General features: G+C 46.3%; 1 protein-coding gene across 4 annotated transcripts in view; it reads left to right on the forward strand.

Moving 5' to 3' along the window:
- Nucleotides 1-22,834, forward strand: part of BCORL1 (BCL6 corepressor like 1) — a 63,964-nt gene that overhangs the window by 6,244 nt on the left and 34,886 nt on the right. For 3 of the 4 annotated variants that reach the window (XM_012750415.2, XM_012750421.2, XM_012750417.3), the window contains 3 exons: nucleotides 13,569-13,697; nucleotides 18,045-18,135; nucleotides 18,405-21,677. In XM_012750415.2, coding sequence (XP_012605869.1) covers nucleotides 13,612-13,697; nucleotides 18,045-18,135; nucleotides 18,405-21,677 — 3,450 coding nt within the window. In that variant the 5' untranslated portion in view covers nucleotides 13,569-13,611. Of the gene's footprint in view, nucleotides 1-13,568; nucleotides 13,698-17,710; nucleotides 17,748-18,044; nucleotides 18,136-18,404; nucleotides 21,678-22,834 lie in introns of all 4 variants that reach the window. The other variant, XM_075999073.1, reaches the window with a different exon arrangement.

Below are 22,834 nucleotides of genomic sequence, written 5' to 3' on the forward strand. Positions count from 1 at the left end.
AAGTTTGGGGCAAGAGAGAAGGAAGAGCTTGAGTAAAAGTAGGGTTGGGGAAAACTGGCATTTTGGGAGAAATACAAATATATTAACCTGCAAGGGAATAGAGAACTTAGCATACAGGTTAAAAGTGCAGAATGTGAGAGAAAAAAAAGAGAATAAGCCAAAGGGAGAAGAAATTTACCCAGCTGTCTTTGGAGCTGGTGTTGGGAAATGGAGAAGTTTGCCATTGACAGCCACTGCTCCGGGAGGGCTCAGGAAGCAGAGGTTAGCTGGGATCTAGGGCTTACACATCTAAGCATTAATTAGAAAATCTTTACTAAAGTAAGGATACTAAATAGGGGAAAGGATTCACTTTCCTAAATATAATGGCCTTGAAAGGAGGAGAAAGTGGGAATACACTAGTTTTTCCAGTCAGCAGGTGGGAGGGATCCTAGGTATAAGGAGGTGACTGATGGAAATTCCAGAGTGAAACCAAATTAAGAACAGTGGCATGAGAGCCTTGGGCCAGAATTGGAAGGTAAGGTAGGGGCATGGACGAGAGGCTTCAATCAGGAGTTGCACTGGAAGCCATATGGAGCTCATTGATTTTGGGCTGAGCTAAGCTTGGAATGGACAAGAATGGCCATGTAGAGTAGAGAGTTGTTCTCCAGGGCCAACCAGCATCTGAGAATCAGAAGAAATTTGAGGTTAAGTTTGGATAAGAAAGTGAACACCAGAGTGGAACAGAGTGAGTGTTGTGTAAAGTGGAAATTGTTGGGGTAAAATAAGAAAGGGGAGAAGCCACTAATGATCACATAAGGGGAAAGAATACCCTAGATGTTTGAGTTTTCAAAAAGAAAGGAAATTTCTTTTTCTTTCTTTTCTTCTTATTTTTTTCAGACAGAGTCTCACTCTGTCACCGTGAGTAGAGTGCAGTGGCACCATCATAGCTCACTGCAACCTCAAACTTCTCGGCTCACTTGATCCCCCTGCCTCAGACTCCCAAGTAGCTGAGACTACAGGTGTGTGCTACAGTGCCTGGCTAATTTTTTCTATTTTTGGTAGAGACTGGGTCTTGCTCTTGCTCAGGCTGGTCTCAAACTCCTGACCTCAAGTGACCCTCCTGCCTTGGCACTCCCAGAGCACTAGGAGTACAGGTGTGAGCCCCTACGCCTGGCTGAAAGGAAGTTTCTTAATGCTGGAGTTTGAATTAGGTGTGAGTCCATGCTTGCAAGAATGTTTAGCATCAGGACGGCCAAAGAGGGAGCTAATACCTACCTTTTGGTCACTAGGATGCTAACACAGTATTTTATATAACCTCATATACAAATTAGTTTTTATTTTTATTTATTTATGTTTTTGAGACAGAGTCTCACTTTGTTGCCCAGGCTAAAGTGAATGCTGTAGCATCAGCCTAGCTCACAGCAACCTCAAACTACCGGGCTCAAGCAATCCTACTGCCTCAGCCTCCCGAGTAGCTGGGACTACAGGCATGCGCCACCATGCCCGGCTAATTTTTTCTATATATATATTAGTTGGCTAATTAATTTCTTTCTATTTATAGTAGAGATGGGGTCTTGCTCTTGCTCAGGCTGGTTTCGAACCTCTGACCTTGAGCAATCCGCCCGCCTCAGCCTCCCAGAGTGCTAGGATTACAGGCATGAGCCACTGAGCCCGGCCAAATTAGTCTTTATTAATACTAGTTTTCTTTCTTTTTATTTTTGAGACGAAGTCTTATTCTGTTGCCCTGGCTAGAGTGCCGTGGCGTCAGCCTAGCTCACAGCAACCTCAAACTCCTGGGCTCAAGCAATCCTTCTGCCTCAGCCTCCCGAGTAGCTGGGACTACAGGCATGCACCACCATGCCCGGCTAATTTTTTTTTCTATATATTTTTAGTTGGACAATTAATTTTTTTTAATTTTTAGTAGAGACGGGGTCTCACTCTTGCTCAGGCTGGTTTTGAACTCCTGACCTTGAGCAATCCTCTCGCCTCGGCCTCCTAGAGTGCTAGGATTACAGGTGTGAGCCACCGTGCCCAGCCTAATACCAGTTTTTGAATGGTCATCCTTATAATAATGTAGAAACAGTTCTCTTTCCAAATCATCCCCTTTTACGTTGTTCGTAACTTAAAAACAATCTTTTATGATGAGAACTTTCTTTGGTTAACTAAAGCTGCATTCTGGTCAAGAGTAAAATTTTAACTCTGTTTCTATCCTCATAATTCAAATATGCTGTTCTAGTTCCCTCTTTTTTTTTTTTTTTTTAAAGCAGACCCACCCTTTCCCCATAAAACATTAAGAAATGGATCATTTTTTAAAAAGTAATTGCAGGCTGCTTGTCAAGGTCATATTTTTCCTGGTCAATGAATTGTGATGAATTTGAAGAGAAATGATTTATTATTTGTAAAATGTGGTAATTTTCAGATTTACTCATCAGAATATGTGAGACAGGATATATCTTCATTTGGATTTTAAGAAGACCTTAAGCTTCTTGTCTGTGAACAATCGAGAGTACTAAGGAGGAGGGAAAGCTTTGTGTTTTGGGCTTTTTTACTGACTGTCTGCTAAGAAACAAAATTTGGTTACCTCATTACTAAGGTATGCCTAGAAATCATAGTGTTAGTGCTATTTAAGGATACAGTCGAGTTTGGTTATAATGCTGGTGTCTAGGGACAAGAACAAGCAGATTTTTATTTTCCAAAGTTCTGTGGAAAAATATACCATATGTGACTATGATCCCAAGGATGAGTTGGTACACTTCATACCTGAATCCATGAAATGGTTAGGTATCTTCTTATGATGAGGCTATACTTGGGTTTGACTTGCCTGTAGTGTGCCCACGTTAGTATAGTGCAGTTGTTCTCAAACGTGACCACGCATCAGAATTACCTGGGGGGCTTTGGAGACATACAGCCTTAGGGTTAGGGTCCTTGATCTTCTACTTCCTAGCTATGTCACAGGAAGCAAGTCACTTAACTTTCTTGAGCCTCAGTTTTCTCATCTATACAATGGAGACGATAATACCAGTCTCACAGGGCTGTGAGGATTACACAAGATAATGTATATATATAGCGCCAGGCCCATGATAGGTGCCCAATAAATGGGATCTATATTATACTGTAATCTAATTTTTCTTATTCAGTTGTATCTTATGATATTACCTTTTATATTATGTTATAGTATACATGGTGCTAGAATGAAAACTATCAGTAGCTCCTGAGTGTTGCCTTATAGCTTGATTCTCTGTCCTCTTTCTTCATATGCCTGCTGTATTAGTACTCTTTTAACATTTACAGCATGATAGGAAGAAATAGCTTGGCTCCTCACTGTATCCACCTTTGAGGTGGAACTGGCAGCTTCTTTAACAGCTGTGTTGTAACACTGCTCAGTATTTCAGGACAGGAACTGAAGAGTGTATATCCCATTGAAACTTTAGGGGACATTTTGGGCCATGGATGACATTTTAAAAACCCATTGCTTTCTTAAAAGGGCTGCTGTATTTAATTATGACTGGTTGGGTTTTCCAGCTGTCTCTGACATCTGGAAATTCTACAAAAGCTTGTAGATAGAGCCAGGGGCTGGTGTGGCCCTATGTCAAGGATGTTCATCAATGATAGAATGGGAGAGAATAATATCTCAAATTGCTCTGGATTCCCCAAGCTAAACTTCTGAGCAGAGAAAACTGATGACTTGTAAAATAGACCTCCCCTCTATAGCTAGGGTGGACTTTGATGCCAACAGTCAATTCTCTGTTAGCTATGCCAATATAGGGAGAGAGTGATACCAGGCCAATCTAAAATAGTAGATTGGTTAACAAATTAATAATTTCTGTTTGACTTTGAAAATGCATTATTATTTTCTACCTGCCCCCCTCTCCAGCAGATTTACCTTCCTATTTATATTGTTTAGGCAAATATTAAAATGAGTTGTTCCTTGAGCACATATTTACTGACAGTGGCAAAAGGCAGTCCATAAATTGGCTGGGTTTAAAAATTAGCTATGGCGGCTAATTTAAAAATTAGCTATGGCGGCTCACGCCTGTAATCCTAGCATTCTGGGAGGCTGAGGTGGGCGGATTACTCGAGGTCAGGAGTTTGAAACCAGCTTGAGCAAGAGCAAGACCCCGTCTCTACTATAAATAGAAAGAAATAATTGGCCAACTAATATATATAGAAAAAATCAGCCAGGCATGGTGGCACATGCCTGTAGTCCCAGCTACTCGGGAGGCTGAGGCAGGAGGATCGCTTGAGCCCAGGAGTTTGAGGTTGCTATGAGCTAGGCTGATGCCACGGCACTCACTCTAGCCTGGGCAACAAAGCGAGACTCTGACTCAAAAAAAAAAAAAAAAAATTAGATATGGCTAAGCCACACTCAGATAATTAGAAGTTGATTTTATTGTTTTGCCTGGCTCCATTTTATTTTATTTTGGTGATTGTCTTTATCATGGAAGTAAAGAAAAGAAAGAAGAGAAAGTTTATGTGAGAGCAAGGGAAGTAAAAGCAATCCATAGACCCAATGATTTTTACATGGGATACTTGGTCTCCATGTGAAATAGGATTTCAGTTTTCCATAGTAGTTTAGCAAGTATTTATTGAGCACATATTGTGTGCCTTGTATCATGCTAGACACTACTGGGAGGGGGATATTAAAAGAAGTAGAAAATAGCCGGGTGCAGTGTGGTGGGCTTATAGTCCCAGAAACTTAGGAGGCTGAAGTAGGAGGATCATTTGAGGCCAGGAGTTTGAGACCAGCCTGGGCAACATAGCGAAACCTCTTCTCTACAATTTTTTTTTTTAATTAGCTGGGTGTCGTAGTGTGTGCCTGTAGGTCCATCTATTTGGAAGGCTGAGGTGAGAAGATTGCTTGAGCCCATATGTTCAAGTCCAGCCTGAGCAACATAGCAAGACCTCGCCTCTAATTAATAAATGAATGAATGAAGTAGAAAATATTCTTTTTAGCCTTGAGGAACTGTGGACTGGTAGCAGATTGAGTCAATACCAAGAACTGGAACCTCTTTGTGCTAATACTGTTTAGTGAAAGATGTATACCTTTGAATGAGTAATATATATAAAATTAGTTGAACCCATAGCTGGGTCTGGTCTGGGCTAAGAGAATAGAAAAAATAACCTAATAGTGGTCTCTTCAAATATCTGTGTATGCATTCCAGTAGGCTTTTTTTTTTTTTTTTTTGAGACAGAGTCTCACTCTGTTGCCCAGGCTAGAGTGCTGTGGCGTCAGCCTGGCTCACAGCAACCTCAAACTCCTAGGCTCAAGCGATCCTCCTGCCTCAGCCTCCCAAGTAGCTGGGACTGCAGGTACATGCTACCATGCCCGACTAATTTTTCTATGTTTTGTGGAGACGGGGTCTTGCTCTTGCTCAGGCTGGTCTCGAACTCCTGGCCTCAAGCAGTCCTCCCACCTCAGCTTTCCAGAGTGTGCTAGGGTTACAGAGATAAACCAGCTCGCCCAGATGGACTGTCTTCTTTAAATGGAGTAAAATAATTTCCTTACTGCAGTAAATGGAAGTGAGTACTGTTTGTATAATGGGAAAAAAGTATCATGGCAACAGGTTGAAAAGCTAAAATAATCTAGTGGTATGAAAATGTAAGTGAAAGATTAAAACTTTTGCCTACTTCATTGTTGGAGTAGATTTCCTTTGGTCCTTTTAAGTGCTTTCACATTATTCTCAATTTTCGGTAGGAACTGGTTTATTCCCGTTTTGCACGTGACATGGTAAATGGTCATAGTGAGACAGTCTGAGATGGTGAGAAGTGGGGACTGCGAGTGCTGTCCAAGTTTTCCTACCACAGTGTGTAGGCTATGGATGCTGCTTGCTTAGGCAGATCTGTTTAATATTGCTGCTGTTTGATTGGATGGTTCTGAATGGATTTTGGATATTCCTAAATATGAAATCATCCCTGAAAGAATGGGACTTACTAGTGAGGAGATTGACAAGGGCGTGGCATGGGTTTGGATGGTAATGCTCACAGAGGAGCTTCAGCAAGATTGCAAACCTGGGCCACTTAGTTGAGATGAATGTCCAGCCTCCTGAGGTGACTACTTTGGAGGTAACTACCTTCATTTGAATGAGTAAACTCTCAGATGTTTAACAGACAGTTAACAGTCCTTTGTATCCAGTCTCTTAAATGTTTATAGACAAGGTTTTTAAACACGGAGGTACCCAACTAGTCTATGAAGGGGTCCATGGTGGAACTTTGTGCATGCAACTACTCAGCTTTCTCAGTAAATATAAGAATTAATGTATCTGGGAACAAGATACAAGGTCCCTTATAAGACTGATCCCTTGGGGTAAACATACGAGTGGAACTATTTAGATAGGAAGAAAAAAATCCAGGGAACTAGAAAGTGCTAGAATAAATTTAGTCAGGCAGAAGGTTGGGATGAACAGCACAAAGGGCCCTTCTTCCTTCTTTAAATTGCCTGGCATATTATTTCCAGTTGATTGTGTGTGTGTGGTGATAGAGGAACCCACTTTGCATGAAGGGAGACAAAGTAAAGTGATTGGGACATGTCTGTGGAACTCTTGGATTTCAGGGAAAGCTATTTGGTTAATAGTAGGGAAAGATGAGGGGATATAAATATTGGGGGGAAAGCCTGAGGAGAATATTAGAAACCCTTACACAGGACATCATTAAAATAGAACAATTTAAATTAGGAGAACTTCCTCATTGGGGACAGAGGTTGGGGTATGTAATGAAGTAGGGAAAACAGGAATGTTAGTCTCTTGTTGAATATAGGTCCTGTTGAATATACATGGAAGGAAGCTGAGCAACCAGGAGGTAAGATCTGTATAGCAAGAATTCCATATCTAAAGCCAGGTAATGTTATCCTTGCTGGGTATGTGTACACTTTCCTATGGAAAATGATGAGAAGCTTTATTTTCTCTCTAAAGGCACTTCAGTGACTAGGCAGAAGCCATGGCCTTTTCCCTTTAGCCTGGGATCTCAATGTCAGTGGTCTCTTGGATCTCCTCAGGGAAGTGGTATAATGGGGTAGCCTCTCCTTTGCTTCTGTGAGGTTTGCCTCTGTCTTATGGGAACTTTACCAAGAGCTCTGGGTTTCTATTGGAGCAGTAGGTCCCAAAGTTGGTTTTCTTTACTCATTAGTCATCACGGACCCAACCCTCCTCCTTAAACTGTCTACTGGCCACGCCTATCCTCTTGAGGACAGATTCAGGGCCAGGCTTCAAGATGAATATTTTCCGGCTCTTTCATTTTTTAAAATCATAATTGCTTCCAGGTCACCAGGCAGTATGAACCAAAAGGAGCCTGGGGAAGTACTACCAGATTTAGTTTAGCTGAGACCTTCTTAATCGTGGGTTTCTAATTTACTGTCTTGATGGTAGAGTTTAACATGAATAAATGGGCAGGTTCATGCTATGTGTAGAGGGACTAGTTGTGTTCCATAGTTGCCAGCTCTGATTGTTCTACATTAAGGGGTCTTTGGCCACAAAGGGAGCTACGTGATTCTGCACATTTGTCAACTGAATGAACACCCTGTCTGATCATTTTCAAGGTTAAAAACTTTAAACAGTGCCTACATTGGTAGAAAACATTTGTCAGATAGATGTGCTATTGCCTCCTTTAATGTCCTTCTCTTCCTCATATGCATGATGACAACCATCCTTTTGCTTGTAATTGTTGTGAAATCTGCTTGTTTTGGCATCTTCATTTCAAAACAAAATACAAAAAAATTCTACTCCATCTGTACAATCTCCTTTGAGATTTTAGTGCTGCCCATTCCCTTCTACTAACTCCTCTAACCCTGACTTGTGCTGTAATTTGATGTTGTTCTTTCCCTTTTGAGCACATATTCTCTCTTAACTTTTCTAAAATGTCTGTCTTCCGTGCTTCCCCACAGTGTTTCAGTTTGGCCCATGATGGTGAAATATTCAGGTTCCCCTATTTCATTTTTTCCCTTTTGGTTGTGATATGCAATGGGCTTCTCTTTCATGCCTGTCACACCTGCCATTGTCTTCTAGTGTTTTTCTTTTGGATTTTTTTTAAAGATCTCTGCTTCCTTATGATTTTTCCTCCACTCTGCCCTCAGCTTAGCTGCTATTTTCACCATTTTAAAGTTATTGCTCTCCTATCAGTCCATTTCCTTTTTGGTTTATCTCATTCCATAGTGTGGTGTTTGTGTCTGGCTGCCTGCTCTCTGCTGCCTGCTGGTTGGATTCATTTCCTCATATCTTAATCTTTTTTATTCAATTATTTTTTAGCAATGGGGTCTGGCTATGTTGCCCAGGCTGATCTCAAACTCTTGGCCTCTCACGAGGCCAAGGATAGGATTATAGGTATGAGCCACCACACCTGGCCATTTCTTTGGATCTTGGTCAGTCCTAACTTCTGAATGCGTGTCCCTCCTAAATTGAAAATTTTTATTTTTATTTTTTTCAGCCATGCTCCTGGCTTTGGGTTGGTTGAGCATGTGCTCTTCTTTGTCTTCACATGAGTTGGATATGTCTTTTGAGTCCCCCCCCCCACATGGAGATAGCTCACAGTGGTCCCACTGACTTGCAGGCAGTGACCAACATTTGGTTCTTGGGCCATGCAGCTGTTCATTTCTTAACAATTACATGGTTGTGACATCTGGGAAAATCCTTTGAGGTAATTCATATCCTTGTGCCTCTGCTTCCTGGGTCATTTGGGATTACCAAGTTTCATCCAAGTTCCTTTTTGGAACTTCGCCTTGGATGTGATGGTTCCCTTCAGAGACAGAGAGAGAGAGAGAACGAACACGAGTATGGTTGCTTCAAGTGAAATCAAGCTAGTATTGGAGTGTGTACACCAGTGGAACCTACCAAGTGTGGCATGTCTGTAAGGTTTTTCCTTTTTGCTCACCTATCCTGAGTAGTTTACAGTTGAGTGGTTACTAATTTGATTGGGCATGATGTATAACAAAACAAAACCCTAGACCTACTGAATCAGAATCTCTAGGGCTGAGACCTATGACTCTGTATTTCAGACAAGCTCTTCAGTGATTGTGGCTTGGGAAATGTTGGTTTACATTGACCATCCTGACTCCTACCTTTTTACGTGGGCATTGATGCAACGAGGAGCCTGTTTTCTAGTGCTGTGTCAGGAGTTCCTTTTGCTTTCTCTCTGGTTCAGGGGGACAAATCTTGATTTATTTATTTATTTATTTTTGAGACAGAGTCTCACTCTGTAGCCTGGGCTAGAGTACTGTGGCATCAGCCTAGCTCACAGCAACCTCAAACTCCTGGGCTCAAGCGATCCTCTTGCCTCAGCCTCGCAGGTAGCTGGAACTATAGGCACGCGCCACCGTGCCTGGATAATTTTTTCTATTTTTAGTTGTTTGGCTAATTTCTTTTTATTTATAGTAGAGACGGGGTCTCACTCTTGCTCAGGTTGGTCTCAAACTCATGAGCTCAAGCAATCCTCCCACCTCAGCCTCACAGAGTGCTAGGATTACAGGCGTGAGCCACTGCGCCTGGCCAATCTTGATTTCTTGTATGACGTGTCCAGTATCAGTTTTGCTCTCTAGGTAGCCATAAAATATGTATTGCATAGTAATTATTTTGGTTTTAACTTGGTTTTCTCTTTTTGGTTTGTTTTTTATTTGGTCTGAAAACTCTTTATCTAGGTGATGTTTTTTTTATGCATTTTCTTTCCAAATGCTGGGATTCCCCCTCTGATTTCTGCCCCAGACCCTATAAACTACTAATCCCCTCTAAACAGAATAAAAATAAATGTGAGAATGAAAAATCCATAGTCACTGACTTATATCTGCTGCCTATAGGTATTTGGGTAGAAACTAACACTTGTACTTTGTGTTGAAGTGCATCTTATGGCAAGAATCGCCCCTTCCATTGCCTAAGTCCTTTAATGCTTCCTAGAGAGAAAAGATGAAAAAAGTACCTCGTGCATCAGCCAATAGGCTGAGCTCCTGTTTCTTAAACTGAGGATATTCTAAGAAACAGTCAAAACTTGATTAACCAGGATGTTCGGGGAATGGGGTCCTTGTTAAAAATCTTTCTAAAATTATGCTAACCCACATAACTGTCTTAGTAATGTTTAAAGATAATTTTTAGAAAAAGGTAAAAAAAATCATGACTCTTGTACAGATACAAAAATGAACACGTGTTAAAGATTTTATTTTACTTGTTAATCAACTAGAGAATAGATATTATAGCCAGTTCAAAGAAAAAATCAAAAAGCACAAATTTATATGGAGTAAAGGATTCAAATTGCAAATAGAGGCAAAACTGATTTTTCCACAGTGGGGAGGAAAGTTAGTCCAAACTCTATGGATAAGACAGACTTTGCATATCCATCAGTTATCTGAAATTTATAGAGGTGCAAAATAGCTCAAACACAATGAACCGGGTTAAAATCAGACAGCCCAGAAGGGTGTGCTATAGACAATTCATAGTTTTTTCATTGGAGTACAAAATTCTTTTCTACAGTAAGCAAGCATGGTGAATGTTTTTTTTTTTTTTTGGTTGATTTTTCTTCTTGTGATTTCTCAGGGTCATCACCTCAGTTCTCATCCAGAATTCAGTTCCATATAACTCGCATTTACTAAGTGCTTACTATATATAAGGTGTTGTGAAGGAACAAAAAATGAAAAAGAATGCTGTTTCTCACCTTGAGTAGTTGATTGTTTGGTGGGGGAGACAGACATTCCACGCCCCCAAGTAACCACACTGCAGAGAATAAGAATCAGTGCTGTGGTAGAGGTGGAAATTAGATGTTTGAGGAGAACCAGAGAGGGAGGGGTTAGCTGATCAGGGCCTGGGGGATGACATGATGACATTTAAGCTAGGTCTTGGAGGATGATAGAGAGAGGAAAGGGGGCACAGGGAGAGGCTGTTGCAGGGTGAGGAAGCAGCGGAGTCCTAAAGCTGGATGGTCTTCTTAGGAAGGGTCAGGAGCAGGGAGTGGCAAGGGTGGCAGGGAACTGGCAGGATGTGGCTGAAGAGGAGGTTTGAGGCCAGGTCATGAGGGCTGTGCTAAGAAATACATGGGCTTGATGCTGAAGGCCCAGGAAAGCTATTGAAAGCTTTTGAGGAGAGGAGAGGGTGACATGATCGAACGGGAGCTATAGAAGATGAATTGATTGTAGAATCAAGAGATTGGAGGCAGAGGGAGCAGTTAAGAGGCACTTGTAATATTCTGGGTGAGAGCTGATGAGGGTCTGCACCAGGATAGTGGCAAGAGAGGTGGAAGGCAAGGATGAAGATGGCATTATTGAGGCTTGATTCCTGATTGGATATGGGTAGCCGAGGGAGAGATGGAGTTGAAGATGACAAGGTGGAAATTTCCAGGCTAGGGGACAGTAGTGCCATTAACTAAGACGGGAAACACACTGCATGCTGGTGCTGGACATGGGGGGTGGGGAGTGGGTTTATGGGTACAGATAATGAGTACGGTTTGAGACACGTTGAGTTTGAGGGGCTCAGTGGACATCCAATTAACAGTGAGTTGCTGGCAGCTGGAAATTCTGGTCTGGGCCTTAGGAGAGAGGTCAGGGCTAGAGATACAGATTTGGGAGTTACCAGAGCACCAAGGAGTGAGTTGAAACATGCACTTAGAGAGGAGGGGCAAGGCTCACAACTCACACAGAGGGAAAGAGATGGGGTGGGAGAGCCAGGGAGAGCCAGAAAAAGATGGAGGAGGAAAAGAGAAGCAGAGGGAGACAGACAGACAGACTGAAGGCCAAAGAGTAGAGGGGAGGATGAGGCACAGAGGAGGGAGAAAGGGAAGGAGGGGGAGAGGGAGGAGAGACTGAGGGAAATAGGGAAGGTGAGATAAAGTGAGGAGAGCACAGGGTAGAGAGGTGGGAAGGGGGAGGAAGTCAGAGGAGAGGGGATGGTGACAGAGGGAGAGAGGGGAGGATTGGGGAGGGAGGGAAAGAGAGAAGGAGCCTTGGGAAATAGGAAGGGGAAGGAACGGGAGGGGGCAGAGGTGAGGAGAGCCAGAGAGGCAGATGCAGGGCAGACCTCAGTGAACGCCCAGGTCCCTGAGGCGGGCAGTGGGAGAAATGGGCCTCAGAGAAGCCAGCAGGCACTGGGTCAGGAGAGCCAGGAGAGGGGAAAGTGTAAAGAAAAGGGGTGAGGGCAGCAGTGTCTTGCTCTGTAGAGATGGGGAGCAGGATGAGGCCCAGGAAGGGCATGGGTGGACACACCTCTGCTCACCTCTTACTACCTCCCTCCTTCCTTCCATGCTGGTCTCCTGGCTCTTCTTAGCAGGCAGCCTCCTGCCCAGGACCCTGGCACGCACCCTTCCCTCAGGCTCACTCCTTCGCCTCCCTCAGGTTCTTTAAATGTCTCCTTCTCAGCAAGGTCTACCCTGATAACCCTATTACAAATTATAGCCAACCTGCCCCACACCACCCAGACTGTCCCCATGGCCCTAGGCCTATGTTGTACCACCTTCTAACATGCTGTGACATAGAATTAGTTAACATTTTTTTTTTAATCCATCTTGTCCCACTAGGATATATGCTCCATGCAGGTGGGAATTTTGGTATGTTGTGTTAAGCATTAAATCCCTGGTACCTAGGACAGTACTGGCACTTGGTAGGGGCTCAATAAGTTGTGATATTGTGCTGAATGGGGACAGTTTCTGAAAACTGAACAAAAGACAAATGAAACAAGTTCCTGATGTGACTATATTTTAATGTGATTTACTTCTTTGGAAAATGGAGGATAACATAAAATTCTGATCACCATAGGGTTCTGTTCAGTTGAGCTTTGATGAATAAGGATTTTAGCTAATAAGCTAACTCAAGAGTTTAAGGGTCTTAAGACAAGCCTATTGGATAAAGCTTTATCTTGATGCTTCATTTTCTCTGGAAGGTGAATTGACTGTGCCCTGGTTGTCAACAGCGAGAGCTGGACATTGGCTGGTGAAGGGGGTGGTAGGTCATTGGGATGACAGACTAATAGGAAGGGACAAGGACAGAAACTTACGGTTCTTGATGGAACATTGTTTTTTGTTTGCTTATTGGTGATCAGAGTACAAGGAATATTGCACCTGATTTGGAGGAATCTTTAAACCAGGTTATATGTCCAACTTGAAGTCAGAATAGAGTATAGTTGAAGGGCTTATACAAAAGCATGTGCTTCCTCTGGAGAGCTTAAATTGCCTACGTCACTCAAATACTTCGGTACCCATGAATTACAGAGTAGATGAGAAAAAGATCCCCACAGTAGTCTTTCAATGCACTGTTCATATATGGGTACAACCCTCTAATTGTAGTTGGTTAGGTTAAATGTGTAGAAAAATACACTGTCATCTCATTTGTCTGAAATAGATTGAATTTCCTCGAATGCTCAAGCATATCTGTCTTTTACGATAATTTAAAAATCACTCTAGGTGATTAACAGTGTCCTCATCTCCATCCTGAAACCTATGGATTCCTAGAAGGCTGGCGCTCCCTCTTCCCCATTTGGACCTTAATTTTCCATAGCAAGCTGGCTTGTGAGAGAGACTGCTTCAACATTTCAGTGCTATAATTACCTTTATTGAAACATTTCTGTGTAAAAAGTGGTTAAAGCAGCTGTCCCTGTTACAAGTTTTGATTGTGCTGGCTTCTTTTTTCCCAGGGGAGTGGCCACAGTGGGTCCTATCTGGTGGTGAGTGGCTGTCATGATCTCTACAGCACCGCTCTACAGCGGCGTGCATAACTGGACCAGTTCTGACCGGATTCGCATGTGTGGCATCAACGAAGAGAGGTGAGGAGGCTGGGAAGGTGGCTGTTGCTGGCCTCCATTGAGTGATACCTGGTCACCAGAGGGGTGGCCACATGGAATAAGGCCTGGGGAGGGAACCTGGGGAGGAGACCCTTGGTTGTTTTTAATGTTCCTTAGATGGGATGGGGATGAGTGAGTGGCCTGTTCTGCCATACTGTCCCTGTTCAGATGAAGGTGAGGAGGCCAAAAGATGACCTTTTTCCAGCTAGTACTTGTCTACTCATTAAGAACTGTCAGATTGTGGAGTAAGGAGAAGCTCAGGTGATTGCAGTTTTTATTTGCTGCATCAAAGTTTGGTGCTTGAGGATACATGTAAGATATTTTTGGTCTTTGATCTAGGCCTGGAAGAAAAGCAGTTTCGTCATTCAGCTTTATGCTGGGAACTGGTAGTGAGCATTCTGGTGGTCAGCGCTTTCTTGCCTCATGAGGCTAATGCTGATTCGAAGTAAGATCCTTATGAAGTATCAAGGGAAGATGAGCCCATCTAACAGTGTTGTAACACGGCATTGAAAGTTGGCGATGCTTGCTTGATGTGTGTGTGTTTTAGTTTTCTCTTCACCAAAATATTTGGTTGACCACGACGTGCCATTTCCTCATCATGCCCCATACCAAGGGCACTCAAAATGGCCTTCAGAATTCATACTTGACGTTCATAACCCTTGGCCAAAGAGCTCTATATGATGGCTACAGTGCCTCTTTCATCTTTAGAGAAGGCATGGCATGCTTGCTGGCGTTTTGCTGTTGTTTCACTCCATTGACTATTTAAATTCAAATACAGCAGTTAAATCACCAAGAACATAGAATGACATGGGTTTTCCTGAGATTCAAAAGCTGATGTTTCTTGAGTAAATCTTAGAAGTGTGTGTGTACTTGTAGAGGGGTATTGGTGATTTTGAAGGGAAAAGGAATAGATGTCTTTGTGTTTATCTACTTTCTTTTTCTGTTCCTAACTGGAGAAGTGTGTACTTGTTCAAGGTTAAGGTTAGGAGAATAGACCTTTTTATTTTCTTAAGCCATTAGTGCCTGATAGCTTAATGTTCTCTGTACTGAGGAACAAGTGAGAGATGGACTTAAAAGGAATTGAAATTCAGAATGCAAAAGTCAAGACTAAGGAAAATAAGACAGAATTTCTCTCAGATGCTGAGGAAGAAAAGTATTTTCCTTTGTGTATGAGGTATGTCCTTAGATAATTACTAAGAGATGATCTAGGGCAAGGCAGAGTGGTGGTATTGATTTGTATAAGTATTCATTGGCAGATTATGTTGATCTAATTATAAGTAGTTGAGACTCTGATGCAGAGATCTGGACTAGAGCCTTCAGAAACCCAGTGGACCAGTTCCCTTGCCAAGAACAGAGCAGGAAGTGAGCTTGAAACCTGATTTTGCCTCCTCTGGACCTTTCTTGGATGCTAACTGACCAAATGTGCCTAGTGATTAAGATGACCTTTTAAGTGTTATCACTTCTGTTCTCATCCATCCTTTGTTGTCACTTTCTTGCCACAGTCTAGGCCATGCTACAGCTGATTTCCAAAATGTGATCTTACTTTATTTAAAAACCATCTTCCTCAGCCCTTTACAATGTGTAGAACGTAGAAATTTGGGGTATAATGCTGCACTTGGGGGTTAACTCTTAAAGAGATGTTAAGAGAGCAAACCAATAGTCATAGTACATTGGTGGTTAGTGCTCTAGAATGGCATGTAGAGGTCCTGTGGGTGTCTAGATGCAAGAATAACCAATTTCCTGAGGAAATAAGGGAAGGCTTCCTAGAGACAGTGCCATTTGAGCTTGAGGGATAAGTAGGAGTTTGAGGTGAGAGCTGGTGTTTCCCTGGGACAATTAAGAGAGCACGGTGTGTTTGGGGAAGGCCTTGGCTGGAATGAAGGGAGTCTTGGGATGTGGTGAGACTCGAGCCAGGAAAAGTCTGAAGGGGTTGGAAGGTAAGGAGCCTGGTGTGTGCTGGTGGTATATTTTTCTTACGAGTAGTCTGAGCCCAACAGGAACTGAAAAAGATCTGGTTTGACAGTGGTGCTAGCCCTTAATAATTAGGAAAAAGCCCTGAGAGGTCATGGCTGTTTTTGGTTTAAGTTCAACAAAGCTTTGAGTATAATAGCCCTGTGACCTCGCTGGTGGGAAGAAACAGTGGGATTGATTTTCCATCCTGATTGAAGCCTGCTTTGACCCTTGTTCCCTCCTGCCCCTGTATCCCTACCCGCACCCTCATAACCCTGCCTGGTTGACCCAGCTCTCCCCAGGACCCCTCCCCTGCAAGTTATCCCTGTCCCAGGCTCTTCTCTCAATGGAGCAATTTAATGTTTGCTTAGCTCTGCTCACCCCTCTCCTCAGAGGATTTGAAGCATGGCCATAGGACCATTTTCCTAGCGCCTTGAGGGCTGGCAGTTGGGCTCAGGGATGGCTGGAGTAGCCAGGACTGCTGTTGCTCCGCCTGGCTCTGCAGTTCTCTGGTGGCTGCCTTTGTAGACAGGGTTCCTGCTTTCAAGTGTAATTTCAGGTGGAGTGGGAGACCAGCACAGGGCAAGGTGGGGGGAGCGAGTATGCAACTCATTCCCCTGTGTATGGTCAGGAGAGGAAAGAATGTAAATAAATAGTGCCTTCCCATGTGGGGTTGGTAAAGAGGGGACTGCTGCCACTACCGTCCTCCCCCTAAAACCATCCCTGGCAAGGCTAGTCGAACACACTTCCTCAGCCCAAGGCTAGGTATAGGTCCTGCTTTTCTGGTCTCTCAGTAGTTGATGTGAAAAGTATTTTCCCTTTCCCCTGGGCCCTCCCTTCCTCCAGACCCTCTGACTGCATCTAAAGCCCTTGCCTCTCCTTACGGTCATTTCTGTTTGTCACCAACAGTCATTTCCAGCAGTGGAACCCTCCTATTTCTGCCAGCCTGGCTACCTTTTAAAGGGAACAAGCCTTTCCCCCTTGATTACCCCCTTCTATGCCCCAAAAAGCTGGGGAGAGGCCTGTGGTGCCTCCCCTTATTTTTGGAGTCCCTATTTCAGCGAGGAGGGAGTTAGCAGGGCTTTGTCCCTCGTCAGTGAAGTTGGCTTAGGCACCCTGACTAGCCTTTGGCTAGGGTGGCTGGTGAGGTGGGAGCCGGCTTCTCCTGTGGCTGTCTTCAGGAACTGGGATGAGGCTCTCAAGAAGGAGTGTGACCCCAGGGGAGTGACCCCAAGCACAGCATATTTCCCCAGGGGCATGCAGAGCAGCCCCCCGTACTTTGTCCATGCAGGAAACACTGTTTATATTGGGGCTTTATTCTTTAACCCAAACCTCCTCCTTGGCTGCTCCCACCTCAGGCTCCTGCCCCAGTGGGTCTCTTTCCTAAGGCAGAGGGCAGTAGTTCTTGCCTTACTTAAAACACCAAACTTCACCCTCCTGCTCTGACTTTTTTTTTTTTTAGCTAGGTAGACCATTTTCTAAGATTCTTACCTACAATTTGGAAAGGACTTTTGAGCAGGTGGGGATACAGTTGAGTTTTCCTCCTTTGGAACCCAGCTCTCTGGCCTTGAGCCTTTTTCTCTGGGCTATACCAACCTGAATTTGAGGTCTGTGGCCTTGAAGGGCTCCCTTCGGGATGGGAGAGAGTGTGGTGGTGCTAGGAGGCCAAGGAGGGTGTGGAGCACTTGCAAGGAATGGAATGCAAGCAAAGATAGAAGGCAGGTAGAAAGGAAGATGCTGGTTGGAACTCTAGAAAAGGGGGAGATGTCCCCTAGAAGGAAAGAAGTAGTGTCCTTAATATGCCCTCAGTACCCAGTGACCTGGTGGCCTCAAAACAGTATCATTACCTTTGCTAATAAATGTGATTCAAATTTACACTAGACCTGAAAATACAACGCGGGTGGTTATTTGTTTTAGAAAAGGATTGCCCATATGGTACTTTCAGCCAGCTTCCCTTATAGACTTAAAATAAGATTGTATTGAAAAGAAAAACGGTTTGCATGCCTTTTGAGGCCTTTAGTGGTTCCTATCTCTCTCCCTTTCAGCCAATGCCCTGTACATCCTGGATGGTGACCCTGACGGGTAAGCTCTGGGGAAAAGGTGAAGGTGCTGGGGTGTTTGCCACACTCCTGGCAAGAACCTGGGACAAACAGCCCAAGGGGGGAGGCTAGTCAGATCGGGCTCCTTGGCCCGAACTTGTAAAGCTGAGTGTGGAGGCTCCACTTTGCAACCTGGACCCTGTGATCCCCCAAACCACCAAGGGAAGCGAGACAGGAAGGTTTTATGGGAACCCAGGGAGGTGTGGGCATTCTGGGGAAGGTGGTGATAGCTCAAAGACTGGGCCTCATATCCCTTCTCTGGTTGTGTCTTCCATGCTAGAAGAGCACCTCTTTCTGATGAGGAGTGCACGACAGGTGACTGCCAGCACTTTGGATCTCAGGAGTTTTGTGTTAGCAGCAGTTTTTCCAAGGTAAGGGGCCATGTGGAGCTAAGTACTACCTGCCAAAGGGTGGAGCTGAGCTGCCCGGGAGAAGTGCCCAGCCTGCCATCCCAAGAAGGGGGCAGAAAGGGACAGGGTACTTTCCAGGAGTTGACATGGGGGGACAGAAATTAGCCAGCTGCCCTTTGCTTCTGCTGAGATGTGGTTGGTTGAGCTGCAGTTGCCTCTCAGGGGCCTCAGGACATTTGCACCATCCACAGGGAACTAGCTAAGACGTGCGTGCTATTCTGTCATTGCAGGTGGAGCTCACGGCAGTTGGAAGTGGCAGCAATGCCCGGGGGGCAGACCCAGATGGCGGTGCAACAGAAAAACTTGGGCACAAGTCAGAAGACAAGCCTGATGACCCCCAGCCGAAAATGGACTATGCTGGAAATGTGGCAGAGGCTGAGGGCCTCTTGGTACCACTGAGCAGCCCAGGAGACGGGCTCAAGCTTCCTGCTCCTGACAGCGCTGAGGCCAGCAACAGCAGGGCTGACTGCTCCTGGACTCCCCTCAACACCCAAATGAACAAACAGGTTGACTGCTCACCAGCGGGGGTAAAGGCTTTGGACTCTCGGCCTCGAGTCGGAGAGAAAAATACTTTCATTTTGGCAACTCTGGGAACTGGAGTCCCCGTGGAGGGGACTCTGCCTCTGGTTACCACTAACTTCAATCCAATGCCAGCCCCCATCTGTACCCCTGCGCCGGGTTCAGCCTCTGTCCCCCAGTCTGTTCCAGATCCATTCCAGGTTCCCCTCTCCGTCCCTGCCCCTGTGCCCCATTCTGGGCTTGTTCCAGTCCAAGTTGCCACTTCAGTTCCAGCTGCTTCACCTCCCTTAGCACCAGTCCCTGCTCTGGCGCCAGCACCACCATCAGTGCCCACACTCATCTCTGACTCGACCCCCCTTTCGGTTTCGGCCTCGGTCTTGGTGCCTGTGCCAGCTTCTGCTCCCCCCTCTGGCCCAGTTCCCCTGTCGGCTCCAGCTCCCACACCCCTCTCAGTCCCAGTTTCAGCTCCTCCCTTGGCTCTGATCCAGGCTCCCGTGCCCCCTTCAGCACCAACCTTGGTCCTCACTCCTGTCCCCACTCCGGTTCTGGCTCCCCTGCCGGCATCCACACCTCCAGCAGCTCCTGCACCCCCATCCGTGCCAATGCCCACTCCAACCCCATCTTCCGGCCCACCTTCTACCCCTACCCTCATCCCTGCCTTCGCTCCTGCGCCGGTGCCTGCACCCACCCCAGCCCCAATCTTTACTCCAGCCCCCACGCCCATGCCTGCTGCCACACCAACTGCCATTCCCACCTCTGCACCCATCCCAGCCTCCTTCAGTTTGAGTCGAGTGTGTTTTCCTGCAGCTCAGGCACCAGCTATGCAAAAAGTCCCCCTGTCCTTTCAGCCAGGGACAGTGCTAACCCCGAGCCAGCCGCTGGTATATATCCCACCTCCAAGCTGTGGGCAGCCGCTCAGTGTGGCTACACTGCCAACCACCCTGGGGGTCTCTTCCACTCTCACACTCCCTGTCCTGCCATCCTACCTGCAGGACAGGTGTCTCCCGGGTGTGCTGGCCTCCCCAGAGCTCCGGTCTTACCCATATGCGTTTTCTGTGGCCCGGCCTCTGACTTCAGATTCAAAGCTGGTCTCCCTGGAGGTGAACAGGCTCCCTTCCACTTCCCCATCCGGCAGCACCACCACCCAGCCTGCACCCGATGGGGTCTCCGGGCCTTTGGCAGATACCTCTCTGGCCACTGCTTCTGCCAAGGTGCTTCCAACTCCACAGCCTTTGCTGCCAGCCCCTAGCGGGAGTTCTGCCCCACTGCACCCCACCAAGATGCCAGGTGGCACTGAGCAGCAAACAGAAGGGACTTCGGTTACCTTCTCTCCCCTCAAGTCACCTCCACAGCTGGAGCGAGAGATGGCCTCTCCACCTGAATGCAGTGAGATGCCCCTTGATCTCTCCTCTAAGTCCAACCGCCAGAAACTTCCATTGCCGAACCAGCGCAAGACACCCCCCATGCCTGTGTTGACCCCTGTGCACACCAGCAGCAAGGCCCTCCTCTCCACGGTCCTGTCTAGGTCTCAGCGTACAACCCAGGCTGCCGGCAGCAATGTCACCTCCTGCCTGGGCTCTACCTCCTCGCCTTTTGTCATCTTTCCTGAGATTGTGAGGAACGGGGACCCAAGCACCTGGGTGAAAAACTCAACTGCGCTGATCAGCACCATTCCTGGCACTTATGTGGGAGTGGCCAACCCAGTGCCTGCATCCCTGCTGCTGAACAAAGACCCCAATCTGGGCCTCAACCGTGACCCCCGCCATCTCCCCAAGCAAGAGCCCATCTCCATCATTGATCAAGGAGAGCCTAAGAGCACTGGTGCCACATGTGGCAAGAAGGGCAACCAGGCTGGTGCTGAGGGACAGCCAAGCACAGTCAAACGTTATACCCCAGCCCGCATCGCCCCTGGGCTGCCGGGGTGTCAAACTAAGGAGCTCTCTTTGTGGAAACCCACGGGGCCGGCAAATATTTATCCACGGTGTTCAGTCAATGGGAAACCCACCAGCACCCAGGTCCTGCCTGTTGGCTGGTCACCATACCACCCTACATCTCTGCTTTCCATTGGCATTTCCAGTGCCGGGCAGCTGACCCCCAGTCAGGGGGTGCCCATCAAGCCCACCAGCGTTGTTTCTGAGTTTTCTGGTGTGCCATCTCTTGGCTCCAGTGAAGCCGTGCACGGACTTCCTGAGGGGCAGCCACGGCCTGGGGGCTCCTTTGCTCCAGAGCAGGACACTGTCACAAAGAACAAAACTTGCCGGATTGCTGCCAAGCCTTACGAAGAACAAGTCAACCCTGTCCTCCTGACCCTCAGCCCTCAGACAGGGACCCTGGCACTGTCTGTTCAGCCTAGCAGTGGGGACATTCGAGTAAATCAGGGGCCTGAGGAATCAGAGAGCCACCTCTGCTCTGACAGCACTCCCAAGATGGAAAGCCCCCAGGGGGCTTGTGGCGTGAAGCTGGCAGGAGACACAAAGCCTAAGAACCAAGTGCTGGCTACCTATATGTCCCACGAGCTGGTCCTGGCCACCCCCCAGAACCTGCGCAAGATGCCTGAGCTGCCTTTGCTACCTCATGACAGCCACCCCAAGGAACTCATCTTGGATGTGGTTCCGAGCAGCAAGAGGGGCTCCGGCACAGAGCCTTCGCAGCTTGGAAGCCAGGTGGATCTGGGGCGGGTGAAAATGGAGAAAGTGGATGGTGATGTGGTCTTCAATTTATCCACCTGCTTCCGGGCTGATGGCCTCCCAGCATCTCCCCAGAGGGGCCAAGCTGAAGCTCGGGGTAAGGCCGGGCAGGCTCGAGTGAAACAGGAAAGCGTAGGGGTCTTTGCTTGCAAGAACAAGTGGCAGCCAGATGATGTGACCGAATCTCTGCCACCCAAGAAGATGAAGTGTGGCAAAGAGAAAGAAGATGAAGAGCAGGAGCAGCAGGAGCAGCAGCCACAAACCAAGCCCATAGTCCGGAGTTCCCACAGACCAAAGGTGAGTGCCAGGCTATAGTCGAGGGTGGTGCTCAGACACTGCTGGTCTGCTTCATGCTCCAGATGGCAACCTCCTGTGACCCTCCTTCGTGGCACAGTGTTCTTGAGTAGCTGTGTGAACTGAACTGATTGGAAGGCTTTTCTAAAGTGAATAATGACCTGCTGTCCCCTTTCTAAGTCATATTTTCTATATACAGTGTTTTAGTATCGGATGTGGGAAATTATTCTGTCCCTGGGGCTAAGGAAGCGACTGTCCCAGATGAGGTTGGAAAGCAGAAGAAGGTATTGGTGAGGGAAATCAATTAATAACAGGCTCTTTCTTCCCTGAATAACCATTCTTCCTTTTCCTTTGCTGAGATGAGCATGGCCTTGAGAACTGGGGGACTGAGGAGGGAAGGGACCTTTGACAGGGTCATTCCTTGCACCACTGCGGGGGGCTGTCGGGGGAGCCTGCTTAGGATTTGCTTGGAGTTTGGTGAGGTCAGAGCCAATTTAGCTTCAGGGCTAACCCACTAGTTTCCTACCCCCTCAAATGCTTGAGATGGCAGCTTTGGGTTTTGGCCCATTGGGAACGTGGTGTATAAGGCAGGTGGGCATCTGGATCTTGATTCTTTTTTCTTTTTTTTTTTTTGAGACAGAGTCTGTTGCCCGGCTAGAGTGCCATGGTGTCTACCTAGCTCACAGCAACCTCAAACTCCTGGGCTCAGGCGATCCTCCTGCCTCAGCCTCCTGAGTAGCTGGGACTACAGGTGTATGCCACCATGCCTGGCTAATTTTTTGTATATATTTTTAGTTGGGCAATTAATTTCTATTTATAGTAGAGACGGGGTCTTTGCTCTTGCTCAGGCTGGTTTCGAACTCCTGACCTTGAGCAATCAACCCGCCTCGGCCTCCCAGAGTGTTAGGATTACAGACGTGAGCCACCGCACCCGGCCTGGATCTTGGTTCTTAATAGGCTCCAGATGGTGGCAGAGTTCTAGGCAAAAAGATTGGCCAGGAACACTAGACTCAAATCCACTCTTCCTCCAGAGGGGGTCTGGAGGACACTGGTGATCCTCGGGGAGTCTTAAAATAGTTGAGGATAGGGTTTGAAATGTGGAACAATTTGCAGTTCTGTTAACAAGCCTTCAAATCAGATGTTGATGTATACTAAGGGAT

Source organism: Microcebus murinus, chromosome X (assembly GCF_040939455.1).
Source record: "Microcebus murinus isolate Inina chromosome X, M.murinus_Inina_mat1.0, whole genome shotgun sequence".
Classification (NCBI taxonomy): domain Eukaryota; kingdom Metazoa; phylum Chordata; class Mammalia; order Primates; family Cheirogaleidae; genus Microcebus; species Microcebus murinus.